The following is a 20,557-nucleotide window of genomic DNA, read 5'->3' on the forward strand; positions in this document are numbered from 1 at the left end:
AAGGCTACCTAAGTATGGTTCCCAATCAGAGACCACGATAGACAGCTGTCCCTGATTGAGAACCATACCCGGCCAAAACAAAGAAATACAAAACATAGAAAAATGAACATAGAATGCACACCCAAATCACACCCTGAGCAAACCAAAATAGAGACATAAAAAGCTCTCTAAGGTCAGGGCGTGACACTCCCATTAAAATAAATATTCAGTCATTTTGAATGTTATGTTGTTTTTGTTAATCTCTGAGCGATGTTCTATCGATTCCTGGGGTCATTTTATGTTTTTATGTGTATCTGATACTATTGCCGTTCAAGCAGGCAGAAATTCAACCATTGTGATATAGCTTAGCAATAAAGCTGCTCTCACTAAACTGGAAGTTATTAGGAATCTGAATTTTAGAAAAAACATCTGTCATACAGTGTATGTCAGATTTCAATACTGGCTGATGTCATAACGGCTTCTCTTGAATGAACCATTGATCATATTTTTTGTGATATTCCTACCTCGAGAAATGTGCACGTTAAGAGGGTCCACCACATTTTTCCTATTTGTTTTCCTCTTCAGGCTGCATTGCATGGTGCTGTTGAATGGCTGTTGCAAATGTCAAATTCCACTCGATCTGCAGGTTGAACATGGTGAAATTGTTGACTCCTAAATTGATAGTGTAGTTTGTTTAGTGCAGTTTGTTTACAGTTAACTAACTACTTCACATGCTGATATTGACTTTGGTATTATTGTGTGTAGCTACGTTTGCTAGATAACTACCTGGCTAGCCGGCCAGCCCACAGAGAGAGCATTGCATTGTGGGTTTTGTAGTTGACTTGAGCTGCAACAGATTTCCACAACGATTTTCACATTTGCCACCAACCTTATTATGATGACAAAATGAAACATTTTCACCCCAAAATATTTTTCTCACATATAAGTGTAACTTAACACTGCAAATTATAGGAATTAATGGTTTTGGGTAGATTTTTCCTTTAACTGGCAATGGGCAGCGTTGAACAAATGCCTTCCCTGTCACTCTCAGCTCTTCACCAACCAGCTATTGCTGGCCCCAGACCAGGGTTCCCTGCTGCCCTTCTGGATGCCACTCTATGCAAGCAGATTACACTAAGCCCCCTGGGAAATTAAGAAGTCCCTGTTCAGTTCAGTCTTCAGTCCCTCATCTAGGCATCATGCCTGCCACAACAGGGATTGGCAGGGCCATAAATGTAACCTTTGACCTTGGAGTGTTTTAAGCTGATGACGATGATCAGTGACACTGCGGTAGGGCAATCTTCCAATCTTCTCACTGCTTGGAAAGGTGAGGTAAGGCGAGGGATCTGGATTGGTTCAAGATTCCTCAGCTCTCGCCTTGAGAGAGAGAGGTGACATTGGAAAGGGACTCTCAGACAATTGCTCTCCGTCATCAAGGCTTAATATTTATTTAAAGGGCAGTAGTATTTATGAGTGCATAAGGAGGTATTAAAGGTTTTATGAGATGAAGGACCTGGTGTGAAACTGCCTGGAAGAAAGCCATTCATCTACAGGAGTAGTGTTCTCTCCTTTCATTCTCTGTCTCTGATGGGAAGAGACTGTCTGTGGATGGAGAAGAATGTCTTAGTTATTCTGACAATATCAATATGGATTGGATTGTGTGTATGCATGCATTACTAGTTAGTTGTGAGACGATGGGTTATTATGGGAACAACTCCCATCAAATAATTATGAACAAACGGAATTCCCCATCAGCTAAAATGTGTTTTAAGAACTTTGAGTGAGCTGTGGCTATTTGATTTAGTTACTTTTTTCAGATGAAGTTGTGAAAACGCAGAGGGCACTGATTTCATAGGCAGCTAAAAAAAACATTCTGAAAATAAAATGTCAGTGGGCAGCATTATCTCAGTGGTGCCTTGTCTGAGTGCTCTGGTAATTCAGTGCTGATTGAAATGTCCTGTAAAGAATTAAGGCACTGTCTATTTCTGTAAGCCTGCTTCTTCTGAAAATACCTTGAAATATTTTGCAGCTTTCATATCCCAGTCATGGAACAAAGTAAGATCTTGCACAAAAACAACCACATCACATCTAAAACAGGTTAGTTGTGCCTCCGTCCATCTCTGAGCCCAGTTCTTTTGTGAGGAAAAACGATAAACATTTATTAATTGAAGTTTTGTAGCTTAAGGGGGAATCGGCATGTTGATTAGTGCAGGATATTATCTCCTCAAATGAAAGCAAATTACCCCGAGGTTCTAATTAGAATATTTAGATTGTCCTTGGACTAAGCTCCTGGAGTGTATAGTGCCTTGATTACCAATTACTGATGGAATACTGTGTCTTTAACATTTTCTGTTTTTCCTCCTATACTTCGACTAATTTGACTGTGAACAAAATAGATATATCCATTAAAGCAATGTTCCCCTCTCTATGGTTTGTGAGATGGCTAATTAAACATTAGTCTAGATGCTTCGGTGCTCGTTGATCTGCTTTGGTAATCCTAATTGTGGATAGACGTTTGTTGTTGAATGAATTATTATTAGATGTCTATTGCACTAATGCTATGCATTGTCTGGAGGTACCAACTGTAGATCGAGTTACTGCAGTGCTTGTTGATCAGGTTGGTGTCCCTTCCTTCTGCGCCGTCAGAAACCCATCTATACACAATACCCAATAATGACGAAGAGAAAACATGTTTTTAGAAATTTTAGCAAATGTATTGAAAAATGAATACAGAAATATCTCATTCACATAATTATTCACACCCCTGAGTCAATACATGTTACCTTTGGCAGAAATGATAGCTGTGAGTCTTTCTGGGTATGTCTCTAAGAGATTTGCACACCTGGTTTGTAAAACATTTGCGTGTTATTTTCTTAATTCTTCAAGCTCTGTCAAGTTGGTTGTTGATTATTGCTTAAACAGACATTTTCATGTCCTGCGATAGATTTTCAAGTCAATTTAAGTCAAAACTGTAACTAGGCCACTCAACAACATTCAACGTCATCTTGGTAAGCAACTCCAGTATATAGTTGGCCTTGTGTTTTAGGTTATTGCCCTGCTGAATGGTAAAGTTGTCTCCCGGTGTCAGGCGTGTGTGTACTTGTGGTGAAGTCAGCTGCAGGAGAGCAGAGAATTGTGAACAGGCACACACTTTATTACGGCAGGAGAGATATACAGATGGGCGCAGCTGCGTCAAAAACCTCCTTAAGCCAACAAGGCAAAGTGTATAGCGCACACAAATATCACACAACATAACTGTATAGCAATACAAATAAGCTTAGTGAAAACACATGGAAAATAACAAAAGCTTAGCCTAGTGCGTACAACATGTAACACACAAATAGTTTCACACAAAGTCATGAGGGGGAACAGAGGAATAAATACATGTAGGGTGATTGGGGAAACCAGGTGTGAATGGAACAAGACAAAACCAATGGAAAATTGAAGAATGGAGCGGCGAAGGCTAGAAAGCCGGTGACGTCGACCGCCAAACGCCGCCCGAACAAGGAGAGGAGCTGACTCGACGGAAGTCGTGACACCCAGTGTCTGTTGGAAAGCAGACTGAATCAGGATTTACTCTAGGTTTTTGCCTACGCTTACCTCTATTCCATTTATTTTTATCCCCCCAAGAAACTCACTTGCCGATGACAAGCATATCCATAACATGATGCAGCCACGACCATGCTTGAAAATATGAAGAGTGATACACTCTGTATCAATGTGTTCTTATATTTGCCCCAAACATAAAGTTTTGTATTAAGGAAATAGTGTTAATTTCTTTGCCACATTTTTAGCAGTTTTACAGTGCCTTATTGTAAACAGGATGTGTGTTTTGGAATATTTGTGTTCCCTACAGTCTTCCTTCTTTTCACTCTGCCACTTAGGTAAAGTGGAGAAACTACAATGTTGTTGATCCGTCCTCAGTTTTCTCCTATTACAGCCATTCAACTCTGTAACTGTTTTAGTCACAATTGGCCTGATGGTGAAATCCCTGAGCGGTTTATTTCCTCTCCGGTAACCGAGTTAGGAAGGACGCCTGTATCTCTGTAGTGACTTATCCACAGTGTAATTAATAGCTTAACAATGCTCAAAGGGATATTGAATGAATTGTTTTTTTCCATCTACCAATAGGTTCCCTTTGCGAGGCATTGGAAAACCTCCCTGGTCTTTGTGGTTGAATCTATGTTTGAAATTCACTGCTCGACTGAGGGACCTTACAGATAATTGTATATGTGGGGTACAGAGATGAGGTAGTCATTCAAAAATCATGTTAAACACTGTTATAGCACACAAAGGGAGTCCATGCAACTTATTATGTGACTCTGTTAAGCACATTTTTACTCATGAACTTGTTTAGGCTTGCCATAACAAAGGGGTTGAATATTTACTTATTTTATTTATTTTTAAATGTTTTATTTCACCTGTATTTAACCAGGTAGGCTAGTTGAGAACAAGTTCTCATTTACAACTGCGACCTGGCAAAGATAAAGCAAAGCAGTTTGACACATACAACAACACAGAGTTACACATGAGTTACATATAGTGACAAAAATACTTACATTTCAGCATTTAGTTTTAATTCATTTGTAAAAGTTTCTCAAAACATACTTACTTTATTTAACCCTTAATTTACCAGGTAAGTTGACTGAGAACACATTCTCATTTACAGCAATGACCCGGGGAATAGTTACAGGGATGAATGAGCCAATTAGAAGCTGGGGATGATGAGGTGGCCATGATGTTATGAGGGACAGATTGGACATTTAGGAAGACTTCACCTTACACAGGGCAATGTCCCCAATCACTGCCCTGGGGTATTGAGATATTGTTTTCAGACCAGAGGAAAGAGTGCCTCCTACTGGCCCTCCAACACCACTTCCAGCAGCATCTGGTCTCCCTTCCAGGGACCAACTAAGTCCAAACATGCTTAGGTATGCTGCTGGCCAATTCCACTTTGACATTATGGGGCATTGTGTGTATGCCAGTGACACAACATTTCAATTTAATCTATTTTAAATTCAGGCTGTAACACAACAAAATGTGGAAAAAGTAAAGGGGTGCGAATACTTTCTGAAGACACTGTATGTGATCCTAATTGTGGAAAGACCATGATGTTGAGATCATTGTTCCTGAAAGATGTCCTTCTTGTTCTTAAAGTATGTCCCTCTATTTCAGACAATTGTAACCTAATGCTTTTTCCCTGGTTATTGTATGATTGTCTCAAGTATAGGCTACATTTCCCATGCATCTACCACTAAGTGGCTTCACTCTCAGGATCGCTGCAAGCTACACTGGAGGTGCATCAATGTGATGTTCAGCATAGCCCTGTAAATACCTTTGGTCACATTGAATTGGACATGCAGTCCTGGTAGATACCCAGGCCTCTGGTTACAGAGATGCTGATGATCAGTAAAGAGTGTCAAGTCATCAGAGTATTATGTTACCCATGATACACCATGCTGTCGCAGCCTCACACTCAGTCCACTTAGGACTGTTGGGGATTCATTTTGACCCTTTTCCTCTCTCAGCTATAGTGTCTTGCTGCAGTATATACAGTATCTCTTTACTAAGCACATTTGGGCTCAATCTTCTCAGAAAAGGAATCCAAATCTGTTGAATTAATTGGTTGTTGACCCTTATTGCAGTTTGGTTTTAGTTCTCTGTACGTTGTCCCCTCCTGTAGAATAGTTAAACGTATGTTCCAAGCTAGCCTCCACTCCCCCTGATATTCTCTGTTTGTATTGATTTTCACTTGAAGATCATTCTCTATACACTTGGTCCAACACTCCTGATTGTGTGTGTGTGTGTGTGTGTGTGTGTGTGTGTGTGTGTGTGTGTGTGTGTGTGTGTGTGTGTGTGTGTGTGTGTGTGTGTGTGTGTGTGTGTGTGTGTGTGTGTGTGTGTTTGTGTGTGTGTGTGCGCGCGCACGGAGGGGGGGAGCGAGAGAGGTATATGTCTTCCCATCTCCCTCTGCCATTCCTCTTTCTCTGTCCTTCCCTCTGGTGTGTCTGCCCCCACCTGCCTTTCGTTGTATCTCTCTATGTCTTATTTTTCTCACTGTCTTACACGTCGATTCAGAGCATCCCAAACATGTTCAATGGGTGACATGTCTGGTGAGTATGCGGGCCATGGAATAACTGGGACATTTTCAGCTTCCAGAAATTGTGTACAGATCCTTGCGACATGGGGACATGCATTTTCATGTTGAAACATGTGGTGATGGCAGCGGATGAATGGCACGGCAATGGGCCTCAGGATCTCTTCACGGTACCTCTGTGCATTCAAATTGTCATGGGTAAAATGCAATTGTGTTTATTGTCCGTAGCTTATGCTTGCCCATACCCATACCCCAACACCACCGTGGGGGACTCTGATCACAACGTTGACATCAGGAAACCACTCGCCCATATGACGCCATACACGCTGTCTGCCATCTGCCCGGTACAGTTGAACGCGAGATTCATCCGTGAAAGCACACTTCTCCAGCATGCCAATGGCCATCGAAGGTGAGCATTTGCCCACTGATGTCGGTTATGACGTCGAACTGAAGTCAGGTCAAGACCCTGGTGAGAACGACAAGCATGCAGATGAGCTTCCCTGAGACGGTTTCTGACTGTTTGTGCAGTCATTCTTTGGTTGCACAAACCCACAGTTTCATCAGCTATCCGGGTGACTGGTTTCAGATGGTCCCGCAGTTGAAGAAGCTGGATGTTGAGGTCCTTGGCTGGTGTGGTTACAAGTGGTCTGGCTGTTTAGACGTACTGACAAATTCTATAAAACAACATTGGAGGCAGCTTATGGTAGAGAAAGGAACATTAAATTGTATGTCAACAGCTCTGGTGAACATTCCTGCAGTCAGCTTACCAATTGCACGCTCCCCTCAAAACATGAGACATCTGTGACATTGTGTTGTGCACATTTTAGAGTGGCCTTTTCTGTCAAGGTGCACCTGTGTAATGCTGTTTAATCAGCTACTTGATATGCCACACCTGTCAGGTGGATTATCTTGGAAAAATAGAAATGCTCACTAACAGGGATTTAACCACATTTGTGCACAAAATTTGAGAGAAATAAGCTTGTTGTGCATGTGGAACATTTAAGTGATATTTTATTTCAGCTCATGAAACATGGGAGCAACACTTTACATATTGTCCAGTATATTACGACAAGCAGTGGTGTAAAGTACTAAAGTAAAAATACTTTAAAGTACTACTTAAGTAGTTTTTTTTTCTGTACTTTACTTTACTATTTATATTTTTGACTACTTTTACTTTTCACTACATTTTTTTAAAGAAAATTACCCCATACATTTTCCCTGACACACAAAATTACTAGTTACATTTTTTAATGTTTAGCAGGACAGCAATTAGGGTCCAATTCACACACTTATCAAGAGAACATCCATAAAAAAAAAAAAATATATATATATATATATATATATATATATATATATATATATATACAGTGTATAAATTGATCCCATCTGGTTTAGTTAATATAAGGAATTTTAAATGATTTATACTTTTACTTTTGATACTTAAGTATATTTGAGCAATTACATTTACTTTTGACACTTAAGTATATTTAAAACCAAATACTTTTACTCTCGTAATATTTTTCTGGGTGACTTTCACTTTTACTTTAGTCATTTTCTATTACGTAGTATCTTTACTTTTACTAAAGTATGACAATTGCGTACTTTTTCCACCACTGGCGACAAGCTATGTGTTCTTCCAAATATGTTCACTTTCCTGCTTGCTGGCTGCACAAGGCACTCCTTATGTTTTTGGCTCTTGTACCCCTTTCCCTATTGGACCAAGTTAACTCGATGCATACCGCCTGACTTCACAATTGAGCTTTTTAGGATTTTCCCTGGCCTGCCAGATATGTCGATACATCTATAAGCAGCTTTGCCGTGGTGTGTGTATTTGCCTATACCAACTTCAACAGTAGGCTTCATTAGCAACCTGAGGAACGTTACAGCCTATGGCATTTAGGAATTTCAGCATGACTAAGCTATGTTTACTATGAATACAGAATTCCAGGGGTGGGACAGTGATCGGAACCATCTCTGATATTCTCTTCTAACTCTGGGACGCCACCCGAGAGGGAAGAGTCCCAGACGAAGAATGTCAGAAAACAAACACACAAACACCCTGGAACAAATGTAACCACCAGATGAAATATGGTGTTCTCTTTTCTCTTTGGCTTTGTAGTCAACATGTGTCTCTTGACTGTGCTGACTTTAAAGCTGATGTGGTTATTGTGTGTGTGTGTGTGTGTGTGTGTGTCTTGCTGCCCTTCTGCTGCAGTGTGTGCTCTAATCTCAACAGGGGACCATTAACAGAGCAATACAAGCCATTGTTCTTCCTCCCTGCTGGAGAATATTCTTCTCAAAGCAGGCTTTTGACATTACTACACACACACACACACACACACACACACACACACACACACACACACACACACACACACACACACACACAGAGAGATGCAATAAAACCAACCGACTCCTTGGGATCCTAAGGTCTTGCTAAAGGTCTCATTTTAAGAGACATTCTGCACACACACATAGTTACACACATACACCTACACACACATACACACACACCCTCATACACGCCTAAACATACTCCCACTCTCCCTTTCTCTCCACATATTTGCTCAGAGCTGATGAGCATACTCATTTTCATGTGCTGTGTTGTGTATGCCTCAGATTGGTAGGTCGGACCACTTTCTATTTTTGTCTGAATCAAAGGAAATGTAGATCTCTCTGTTTCTCCAGCAGATGCATTCATTAATCTAATTGCTGTGAAATTGTAGGAAATCTGAACTCCTATATCAGAGCTCATACTCCTACTCCTAACAGATTAGCTGTGCATTTACAAAATGACTGAAATGAGATGAGCGGTGTGCCACCTTACTGATGAATTAAACCTCTGAATGAATACACACATAGACAGCATACATATGAATGCTTTTTCTCTGTCGCATTTCAAATGAATGTGCATCCACCTGAAGTCAAAAATGGACACAAACTGGATGTAATGAATACACAATTTCATGAAACAACTGAACTTTCAAATATTGTGGCACCCCTTATTGCCATTGAATCCCTAATTATCATGCGTAGCTGTGCTAGAGAAAAAAAACAAATGGATATAACAGCGAATTCAAGCCTGCAGTTGTATTACTGATTCATGTGCACTTTTAAACCTTCACATTACTGGAAGGGCTCGTGGCCATGAATATTTGATGGAAAAACGATCGGCCCGTTCGCACCTAGCGACAGGTGTTTAGTTGCGTAAGAGGAGTTAAGCAACAGACTGCCATTGAGGAACCTTAGAGGGGCCTATTTTCTCTGTCCCTCTCTGATGACACACAGACGTATTGTAACGAGACACCTGGGCTGGACAACAGATCACATGTGTTCCTCAACATGCCGTAGACAGGGACACTAGTTGCTGAATGAGTTATAGTGAGAGTCAACTTGTTCTCCATGTCCAGTAAACATTCTCTTTGAACCTGGTCTCTCAGCATCTCTAAGAATGTCACTGCTGATGTCAGTGAGGTACATACTGTCGGTTCATGGACATGGGCCATAATATGTGCCTTTTATAAAGTGTGCCATTATGTAATTATGTGGGAAATTCCTTTCTTGGGTGCCAGTAAGGTGCATAGGTTCGTCATATGTGTCTCTAAACAGTGTGCTATCAAGTAATTAAGTGGGAAATGATTTTCTTGGAGAAAGACAGTACAGTACCATCTAAGTATTGCTAACGTCAGTAAGGTATAGCTTGAGGAAATTATACTTGGTTGTTGTTTCTGTATGTATGTATGTATGTATGTGCATGCCTCTGAAGAGTTCACTTAAGTAATTATGTTCAAAACAAACACTTATCATGAGTTTTTAAGTCAGAAAATGTATGCAACAATTTAAGATGGCCCCTTTAAGTAAGATATGGTAATATATGTAATAATTTCCAAACTACAAGACAAAAGGCTAACTATGTTGTGGTGGATGTATCTTGTTTCCTACTCCCAAGCCAAATGAAGTCCATCTAAATATTGCTTAAATTGAGATCTAGTGTCTTTTATAGAGATGTTATTTTGATTCACTGACTCTCTATTCCTTCACTCCCCCCTTTCCTCTCCTGTTTTTATCTCTCTCTCTCCTCTAACATCAAACCTCTCCTCCAAACCATCATGCTATTCTTTTCTCCCATGATTCTTTTCTGCTTTCCTTCTATGGCACCATTAACCCTGACCTCTAAAGACTGGCAGTATGAGGGTAAGAGGGTAGACCTTCACTTTTCCTCTCTCTCGCTCTCTCTTTCTCTCGGCATTAAGTGTATATTGACTCTCAACTAGGGTTGCAAAGCTACCGGTAATTTAACAAAGCTAATAAACAGTTTACCTATGTCAATCTATGGTAACTTTGGTCATTTATACTTGACTAACAAAAAAATATGTATATATTAAACATCAATGGTATTCACTAAGTTGATGGTTTATGTTTAGGATAATGTCATTCTTTGTCATTGTATTTTTTTAATCATCTTATTTTATATATTTTTATTTGTGATAAGGCCACACAGAGGGCCAGAGATAATTACACACTCTCTTTGTACTCTGAGTAGTTCCCATCTGTGCATCTCCCGTACTGGACACTGTGCTCGTGTTGTCCCCGACATGGTTGTCATATATTGTCATCGTGTATTATAGTGAATTGGTCATCACTGTGCTTTTGTGTCAGTGTCGTTCAACCCATCAATGTTCTTCAACAGTCAGAGAAATGATGCAACCATTCTTAATCAGTTATGACAATTTATGTCAGCGTATAACATAAGGCTCTTTGTGGTGTTAATGTGTTTTATTGCATTCTCTCTCCGCATACAGAATGTAAACTGTCTCGGTCAGGCCCCCCTGCTACCATCGTGACCATCGATGAAGAGAGCCCCAATGGTATGTACTTCCTTTTTGTTTTCTCTGCACAGTACCTGCTGTTCAATATAGACCATAACATACATTACAACACAGAGTTGAAGTACCGGTATTTGGATTTCTAAGTTAAGAGTCGACTGGTATGCTACTGGGTGGCCAATCAAACCTCTACCCAAGATCCCAGGCTAGGAACCTTTGTGCTCCTGTTGAGAACACATCTAGCTTAAAGACTTCAGTTACCTGTAGCACTATACTTTCTATTTACCTAATTAGTTTGATGAAAATCAACTTGTTGCAGGCACTTGTTATTGTGTACTATGTGTGTGCGTGTGTGTGTTTGTGTGTGTGTTGGCCTCCCCAGGCAGGGGACGTGTGTGCTTGGTACAGATGGTGTTTGTCGTGGTGGTGCGGTGTGGGGCTCCATTAGTGTATAGACCGCTCCCAACCGAGGACTGTACGGCTATGCATGGCTGTGTGCAACTGGTGACGGCTACAGCTCTGAGTGTGTTCAAGGACTCAGGGATGTCGCTAAACAGATGTGCACCAGTTGTTGGGGTCAAGTGTGCCGAAATCCTTCTCCAGTTTCCTCATTATTATCTTCCTCCACCTTTTGCCTCTCTTCCTCCTCCTCCTCCTCCTCCACTGCTAATATAGTTTTTGCTGGTGAGGTGAGATGTTGCACCGTGCAGATTCATTTTATGTGTTTTTTTTCAACTGGTAAAAGGAATGTGGTTGAGAGTGAAGTAACTTCCAGCTGAGAAACAGGTGGACCTGCCTCAAAGTGGCTCCCTGCAGGAATAAGCTCTGCAGGTTAACAACATTTAATGAGCAGTTTTCAGTAAGCATACTTTTCTGGGTCTGTTTATACAGTCAGTTTATTATTTCACACGCGCTTCACTGGGCTGTCACATCATACTGGAGTTGCCTCTCACAGGTGTGTGTGTGAGCGCACGAGCTCGACTCCATTTGCCTGTGCTCGTGCATCTCTTTTTCTGCTTTGCTGTTGTTTTGTTCTGGGTATGATTTATCGAAATTGAGAGCTGTGGTTTTACAGTTCTGGGTGGAGCTTTTTAAAAGACAAATCGCTCAACAACCAGACCCTTATAATGGATGTCACAATGTCCTTCCCAGCCCTACCTCTCCATACACGTCCTTCCCAGCCCTACCTCTCCATACATGTCCTTCCCAGCCCTACCTCTCCATACACGTCCTTCCCAGCCCTACCTCTCCATACATGTCCTTCCCAGCCCTACCTCTTCATGCATGTCCTTCCCAGCCCAACCTCTCCATACATGTCCTTCCCAGCCCTACCTCTCCATACATGTCCTTCCCAGCCCTACCTCTCCATACATGTCCTTCCCAGCCCTACCTCTCCATACATGTCCTTCCCAGCCCTACCTCTCCATACATGTCCTTCCCAGCCCTACCTCTCCATACATGTCCTTCCCAGCCCGACCTCTCCATATGTGTTACTGTGATATGGCCATGATGGGTTGTCTAGGGAATGTGTTAGACTGCCATGCATTCCCTTTTACAGTGCCTTGCGAAAGTATTCGGCCCCCTTGAACTTTGCGACCTTTTGCCACATTTCAGGCTTCAAACATAAAGATATAAAACTGTATTTTTTTGTGAAGAATCAACAACAAGTGGGACACAATCATGAAGTGGAACAACATTTATTGGATATTTCAAACTTTTTTAACATATCAAAAACTGAAAAATTGGGCGTGCAAAATTATTCAGCCCCTTTACTTTCAGTGCAGCAAACTCTCTCCAGAAGTTCAGTGAGGATCTCTGAATGATCCAATGTTGACCTAAATGACTAATGATTATAAATACAATCCACCTGTGTGTAATCAAGTATCCGTATAAATGCACCTGCACTGTGAAAGTCTCAGAGGTCCGTTAAAAGCGCAGAGAGCATCATGAAGAACAAGGAACACACCAGGCAGGTCCGAGATACTGTTGTGAAGAAGTTTAAAGCCGGATTTGGATACAAAAAGATTTCCCAAGCTTTAAACATCCCAAGGAGCACTGTGCAAGCGATAATATTGAAATGGAAGGAGTATCAGACCACTGCAAATCTACCAAGACCTGGCCGTCCCTCTAAACTTTCAGCTCATACAAGGAGAAGACTGATCAGAGATGCAGCCAAGAGGCCCATGATCACTCTGGATGAACTGCAGAGATCTACAGCTGAGGTGGGAGACTCTGTCCATAGGACAACAATCAGTCGTATATTGCACAAATCTGGCCTTTATGGAAGAGTGGCAAGAAGAAAGCCATTTCTTAAAGATATCCATAAAAAGTGTTGTTTAAAGTTTGCCACAAGCCACCTGGGAGACACACCAAACATGTGGAAGAAGGTGCTCTGGTCAGATGAAACCAAAATTGAACTTTTTGGCAACAATGCAAAACGTTATGTTTGGCGTAAAAGCAACACAGCTCATCACCCTGAACACACCATCCCCACTGTCAAACATGGTGGTGGCAGCATCATGGTTTGGGCCTGCTTTTCTTCAGCAGGGACAGGGAAGATGGTTAAAATTGATGGGAAGATGGATGGAGCCAAATACAGGACCATTCTGGAAGAAAACCTGATGGAGTCTGCAAAAGACCTGAGACTGGGACGGAGATTTGTCTTCCAACAAGACAATGATCCAAAACATAAAGCAAAATCTACAATGGAATGGTTCAAAAATAAACATATCCAGGTGTTAGAATGGCCAAGTCAAAGTCCAGACCTGAATCCAATGGAGAATCTGTGGAAAGAACTGAAAACTGCTGTTCACAAATGCTCTCCATCCAACCTCACTGAGCTCGAGCTGTTTTGCAAGGCGGAATGGGAAAAAATGTCAGTCTGATAGAGACATACCCCAAGTGACTTACAGCTGTAATCGCAGCAAAAGGTGGCGCTACAAAGTATTAACTTAAGGGGGCTGAATAATTTTGCACGCCCAATTTTTCAGTTTTTGATTTGTTAAAAAAGTTTGAAATATCCAATAAATGTCGTTCCACTTCATGATTGTGTCCCACTTGTTGTTGATTCTTCACAAAAAAATACAGTTTTATATCTTTATGTTTGAAGCCTGAAATGTGGCAAAAGGTCGCAAAGTTCAAGGGGGCCGAATACTTTCGCAAGGCACTGTATATTAGTTTACGTCGGTCACCAGAAAAACAAACAGAATAATCATCAGTCCTTCACCATTTGCTTTGTCTGTAGGTTTCCAAGAAATGTCCTTGTTTTAGAATGTGTTTTGCATCACTTGAGGGACGAATACATCATAAGCCTTGTGATAGAAGACTTGAATCAGTTGCTGAAATTCTATTTTCAAAAGATTATTTCAATGGCCATTCATTGAAGAACAGAGTAGCCTGCACACTGCTCTTGCTCATATAACTCTGTTTTTTTAACCCGTTACACTCGTGGGAATTGGCCTATATGCATGTAGGGCCCAGTTCAAATGTTTCAAACAGAAGAAATATGAGAAGCATATGCACAACTATAGTAGGAATTGAAAGGAAACCGAAAGTGAGGACACATTTTGAGCATTAGACATTTTCTGTACTTTTCGCAGCATTTGTCAATACCGAAATATGACTCTTGATAGATTGAGTAACATAATAAGAATATACATGGAAAATGTGGGGATGTCCAACATAAGACAAGAAAAAAGGGACAAGGGTTTGAGTAGATGTCTTAACTGCTGATTTGACTCAAGGAAAATAATGAAAGTCATGTCACAACACAGTGTTAGCCTTTCACAAGGCACTTCGGTGAAACAGATTGTAATTTTGGTGTGCAAAGAATGGATCCATGAGCACATTCAGGTACTAGTTTTGTAGCCAATTTTCTTCACAATAGACAAACATCGGTGTACAATTACAAGTATGATATGGCGTCATTCCCCAAATTGTTCTGAGTAGAATAAGCCTATCATAAACATTAATACTGTAAATGACATGAGTTTTATAATATTTATGTGTGTATGTGGTTTGCTTGCAAGGGGTGTGTGGTTTGCTAGCATTACAACGAAACTGTATTTATTATAAATCCTCAATGTCTCATCGAGAACCCATCGAGTCCTTTTGATTTACAGCATTCCCGTCTCTCAGACGACAAAACGTTAGCAAAAGTAGCCAATGGGAGGGAGGGATGGGGGCATCATCTTGTTGCGCTAGCCAATTATCATGAGGGGTGGGGGCATCTTCTTTTTGCGCTAGCCAATTAGCGGGAGGGATGGGGCATCTTCTTGTTGCGCTTGGTGCCTACACCAAATGTCTGTCAGTTCAATCCCATACAGCGCTGTAAAGCGGAGACCCAGAGCTCTATCGTCATGTATAGCCCGTTACTGTACAGCCACTGGTTTCCAATTTAGGCACTTACTCACTTGACCAAACCGTATACGGATTGAAAAGTGCACAGCTTAAGTGTGGGCCTCTCTGCTTTTGTCAGGGCTTTGAAAAAAAGCTCAGACGAAGGCCAAAAGGAATACGCGTAAGCTTTAATAAAAAAGTGAAACAAACGAGAGCAGTGTGCTGGTTTCTCTTTTCTTTGAAGTAATGCAACAAAACTCAGATGTGAGAGTGCTTTTTTTCGCAATTTGAATGGCCATTCATTGGTATTGTGTGCTGTGGCATTATGGTGGGCCAAGGAAGGTACAGAAAACAATATTGATTCATGTCACTTTCTTTACTGCTTAGTACTTAACGTACTCAAAGAGAGGTCTGAATAGCTTGAATGCCTCAATGTTTTTTTATGTTGTTGCTAAGGAAGAAATGGACCCAAATTTTGACGTGAATTTCCATTGTCAGTCGTACCATCATTGGTGTATTGAATGGGATAATGCAACGGGAAGCATTGTATTGACCTTACTGAGAGAAGATGAGGATTGCATATTACAGAGTATGACTTAAAGGGAAGCAATATGATGCCTGTATTCAAATGATCCTCCTCATGTTTATCATCTATACAATTCCAAGATTGATTGATGAGGACTTATTGGTCAGCTGGTGATATACTGATAGAAGGGTGAAGAGATGGATAGGGAGATAGGTTGAGCAATGTGAAAGATGGTTAGGAGGACTGAGTGATACATTGCTATATAGATGACTAAACAAAGCACTTGCTTATTATTGTTTATGTTCAGGCTTAGCTTTATTCTAGACATGCTTTTCTCATTAAAGCTCACTGTCTGCGCCTACTGGGGCCTCTGTGCAGTCTGAGAATACCAAGGGCTCAGAAGGGGATATGACTGCTCATTCAGATGGAACATAGCATGTTTAATTTATCCAAAATGCTTGTTGTGCAGTCACTCTGACAGGTGCCAGAAAGATTCAAAGTATCACTTCACCATTTTTAGCTGATTTCTATCGTAAAGACAACGCTTGTTTTGTTTTGGCTTTTTTGCTGGTTCAATGTATGAGAAAGCAAATGTGTTTTTTTTCCCAGGTTTCAACTGCAGTTAATCGGATTGAAGAGATTTCTATCTGGGGGATAAAGGATATGGGCTGTCTGCAGGTGCAGAGAGAGACGGGAACCGAACTAGAGAGAGAGCATTACAGAAGTGAGTGGAGGTAGAGAGAGGACATTGGAGAGCGAGAGGAAGGACGGCAAGAAGGAGAGTGAGAAGACAGAAAAAGAGAGAAAGTGTGTGAGAGAACGAGAGAATAATACAGATTGTCTTAGAAGAGAGAAAGAAAAGCGAGTGACAGGTAGAGATGAAGTGAAAGAGATCACGTGAGCAGTGTAGAGATAAAGGCATAGAAAAAGAGATTAAGAGAGAGAGGATGAGAGAGTGAGACAGAACTACATAGTATGGAAAGAGAGGTAAATGAGAGGAATGAAGACCTTGAGAAAGATGAGGGAGAGTGAGAATGAGAGAAAGAGGCAGAGAATTTCACCGAGCAGAGCTATAAAAAGAGAGTGGAAGTGAGCGAGATGGGAGGGACAGAATGGAAGAAGCAGATCAAGGTGCCTGTAAACTAAGGGTCCGGTTCCTGGTGTTTTACTTTCCTACACAAATGCATGATTTATATCAGTTGAAGCCCATTCCTCTCATGGAAATATTGAGCGACAGCTTGCAGGAAATATAAAAACGTATTAAAGTAGTGTAGCTGAAGGGTTTTTATTAGAAAGGAGCATTTTATACAGTATGTGCTGTGGGCGAGCATAAGTCGCGGTGAGATCACTTGACTGATAAAGTCTTTGTAGTAAAGTAGGACTATCCATATGAATGACATACACTGATTATGCAAAATGTTAAGAACACCTGCTCTTTCCATGACATAGACTGACTAGGTGAATCCAGGTGAAAGCTATGATCGCTTATTGATGTCACTTGTTAAATCCACTTCAATCAGTGTAGATGGAGGGGAGGAGACAGGTTAAAAAAATATTTTTATGCCTTGAGACCATTGAGACATGGATTGTGTATGTGTGCCATTCAGAGGGTGAGTGGACAAGACAAAATATTTAAGTTCCTTTGAGCAGGGTATGGTAGTAGGTGTTCTTGTGTCAAGAACTGCAACCCTGCTGGGTTTTTCATGCTGAACAGATTCCCTTGTGTATCAAGAATGGTCCACCACCCAAAGGACATCCAGCCAACTTGACACAACTGTGGAAAACATTGGAGTCAACCTAGGACAGCATCCCTGTGGAACACTTTTGACACCTTGTAGAGTCAATGGCCCGACAAGTGCAAGTGACCAATGCTGTTTCAGATTCTGTTCATGCCCTGACGAATTGAGGATGTTCTGAGGGAAAAAGGGAGGAGGGCAACTCAATATTAAGACGGTGTACCTGATGTTTGGTATACTCAGTGTATTTAAGTCACAAATATCACTTCCCTTCATGAATAAGATATCACTACCCTGATTAAAAAATACACATATTCACACACATACAGTGCCTTGAAAAAGTATTCATCCCCCTTGGCGTAAATAAAATATCAAATTTAAGACAGAGAATCGTTATTGTCTTTACTGGAGAAAAATACCAAAGAATGCGTTCTCATTCACGCGCTTGGAAACACTACAGCCAAAATGGGAGCCACCTCGAACAACTACAATTTCTGGCTCATTTTTCAAAAAAACAGCCTGAAACTCTTTCTAAAGACTGTTGACATCTAGTGGAAGCCCTAGGAACAGCAATCTGGGAGGACTTTACCTTATAATAAAAGTGACAGCCATATCAGTTCTGTTGTACTCAGAGACATTATTTTAACAGTTTTAGAAATGTTTGTGTTTTCTATCCAAATCTACCAATTATATGCATATCCTAGCTTCTGGGCCTGAGTAACAGGCAGTTTACTTTGGGCACGCTTTTCATCCGGACGTGAAAATACTGCCCCCTACCCAAGAGAGGTTAAGGGGAAACATTTAAATGTCTTGGAATGGCCTCAATCCAATTGAGAATCTGTGGTATGACTTAAAGATTGCTGTACACCAGCAGAACACATCGAACTTGAAGGAGCTGGAGCAGTTTTGCCTTGACGAATGGGCAAAAATTATAGTGGCTATATGTGCCAAGCTTATAGAGACATACCCAAAGAGACTTGCAGCTGTAATTGCTGCAAAATGTGGCTCTACAAAGTATTGACTTTTGAGGGGTGAATAGTTATGCACGCATAAGTGTTCCGTTTTTTTGGCCTTATTTCTTGTTTGCTTCACAATAAAAAATATGTTGCATCTTCAAAGTGGTAGACATCTTGTGTAAATCAAAGTATACAAATCCCCCAAAATCTATTTTAATTCCAGGTTGTAAGGCAACAAATAGGAAAAATGTGAAGCAAGCACACACATGCATACAATGAAAGCTGAAGATGAAGAATGCTCCCTCTCCACAAAAGCAATGGCAACCGCAACAGGCTTCTACAGAACATCCCCTGTAGTTAGACTTGGACTGTATCGCCAAAGAGCTACATTAATGCTGATTAGTTAGCCTGAACTAGCTGATGCCAATCAACTAATGTGCAGAATAAGAATGCACTAGATTTAGTCTGATAACGAGAGAGGCCGAAATACAACACTAGACACAGACACTTGGCTCAGGACTGAGGCTGCATTAGAGGAATTGACATAGCAGAAGGAGAACCAAGCAGCTGAATCAGAGGGTTCCAGACAATAAATGTCATTCAGTCTCTCGGTCTCCTCTTTCTAGGAAAGCATTCAAGGACTGAAGGATGCTGTCTTCCATAGGAAAATGTAAGGTTCAACAATCTGTGAAAGGGCCTTGTGACTGTTTTCTCAACAACCATGGATTCATTAGTTACTCCTTTCTCCAGTGCTATTTCAAACCACTCTCTCTCTCTCTCTCTCTCTCTCTCCACACACACACACGACGGTGAACTAACACACTCTCAATTGTCAATTGTTTTATTTCATTCTCACATTTGAATTAAGCAAATCTTGTTAATTTGTCTCTGGTGCACACCTGTTTGCCCTGTAGCACATTACCTATTTTAAGGGTCTCAGATTGATACGAAGCTGTAATGACTGGGCCCTGTAATTATAGATTGGTTGCTATGTTAAAATGAGAGCTCTGTGTATTTCTGTTTTAGTGCTATGTTGGTTGTAACTTCTTCTAGCTGAGATGCCGGTTTGGTATTCTGGAGCCGTCTCTCTGTGATTCAAACGATGAGACCCCTGGTGGAAACGCATGCATGAATGCCTGGCAGCAGAGTAAAGAGAGAGAGACAGAGTGTGTGTTTGTGCGTTTTTGTTCCTGCATGAGTATGCATGTGCCTGGGTTGGTTACAGTGTGTGGATGTGATTGGTTTACATTCAAGGGTTTAATTTGGATTTTGCAGCTGTTCATTCCCAGTTAACCACTGCCAGTCTGATACAGAGAAAGTGTTTGTGTATGTAATAATTTGGTTGGTGCTTATATTTGCCCTATTTAATTTTTTTTTAATTTTTTTTTATTTTATTAATATGTATGTGTGAATTAGAAATGTATTTTTTTGCATATCCTACACTCCCTGAAAGGACGACCCTGTAGCAATTAGGGTTAAGTGCCGTGCTCAAGGTCACATCAACCAATTTTTTTACCTTGCTCGAGGATTTGAACTAAAGACCTTTCGGTTACTGGCCCAACGCTCTGACTGCTAGGCTACCTGCTGGCGAGTGTGTGCGCATGTGCATGCTTGCATACGTGCGTGTGTGCGCCCTGTTGAATTAATTGCAAGGCCAGCAATATGTAATTAGAGAGTGTGGCTGAAAGGACTGGATTAGTCCCCAACACCTGCTACGTCTTTGGATTAGAGAGGGAGAGGAAGAGAGAGGGATTGAGAGAGGCGTGTGGGGGAGATGAGAATGGTGCATGGAAAGTGGAAAGCAAAGAGAGAGGGTAGTGTGTTGACAGTGTGCATACTGTAGGTGCTTGCATGCTTGCCTCTGTGCATGTGATGTATTAGCAAATAAAGATTTTATTTATCCAGACGTTCCATTTTACTATTGTTTTTTTCATATGATGTATCTCGATGGCTTCGTGTTTGAATCTGCTTGCTAATTCAGTGGAACGTCAAATCTTTAGTGGAATGGTAGAACACTAGTTGATTTGTATCTCGGTGTCCACCCAATTAGCCTTATGGGGTTGCTAGTGTGGTTTTTTGGTATTGTCAAACATATTCCT

General features: G+C 41.0%; 1 protein-coding gene across 2 annotated transcripts in view; it reads left to right on the plus strand.

Annotated features, from left to right (window-relative positions):
- LOC110528891 (protocadherin-15) overlaps nt 1-20,557 on the plus strand; it is a 275,550-nt gene that overhangs the window by 45,330 nt on the left and 209,663 nt on the right. Inside the window, exons 3-4 of one of the 2 annotated variants that reach the window (XM_021611090.3) lie at nt 10,256-10,270; nt 10,879-10,944. In XM_021611090.3, coding sequence (XP_021466765.3) covers nt 10,256-10,270; nt 10,879-10,944 — 81 coding nt within the window. The remainder of the gene's footprint in view (nt 1-10,255; nt 10,271-10,878; nt 10,945-20,557) is intronic. The other variant, XM_090240353.1, reaches the window with a different exon arrangement.

Source organism: Oncorhynchus mykiss, chromosome 1, assembly GCF_057628025.1.
Source record: "Oncorhynchus mykiss isolate SJ-2025 chromosome 1, ASM5762802v1, whole genome shotgun sequence".
NCBI classification, from domain to species: Eukaryota; Metazoa; Chordata; class Actinopteri; order Salmoniformes; family Salmonidae; genus Oncorhynchus; species Oncorhynchus mykiss.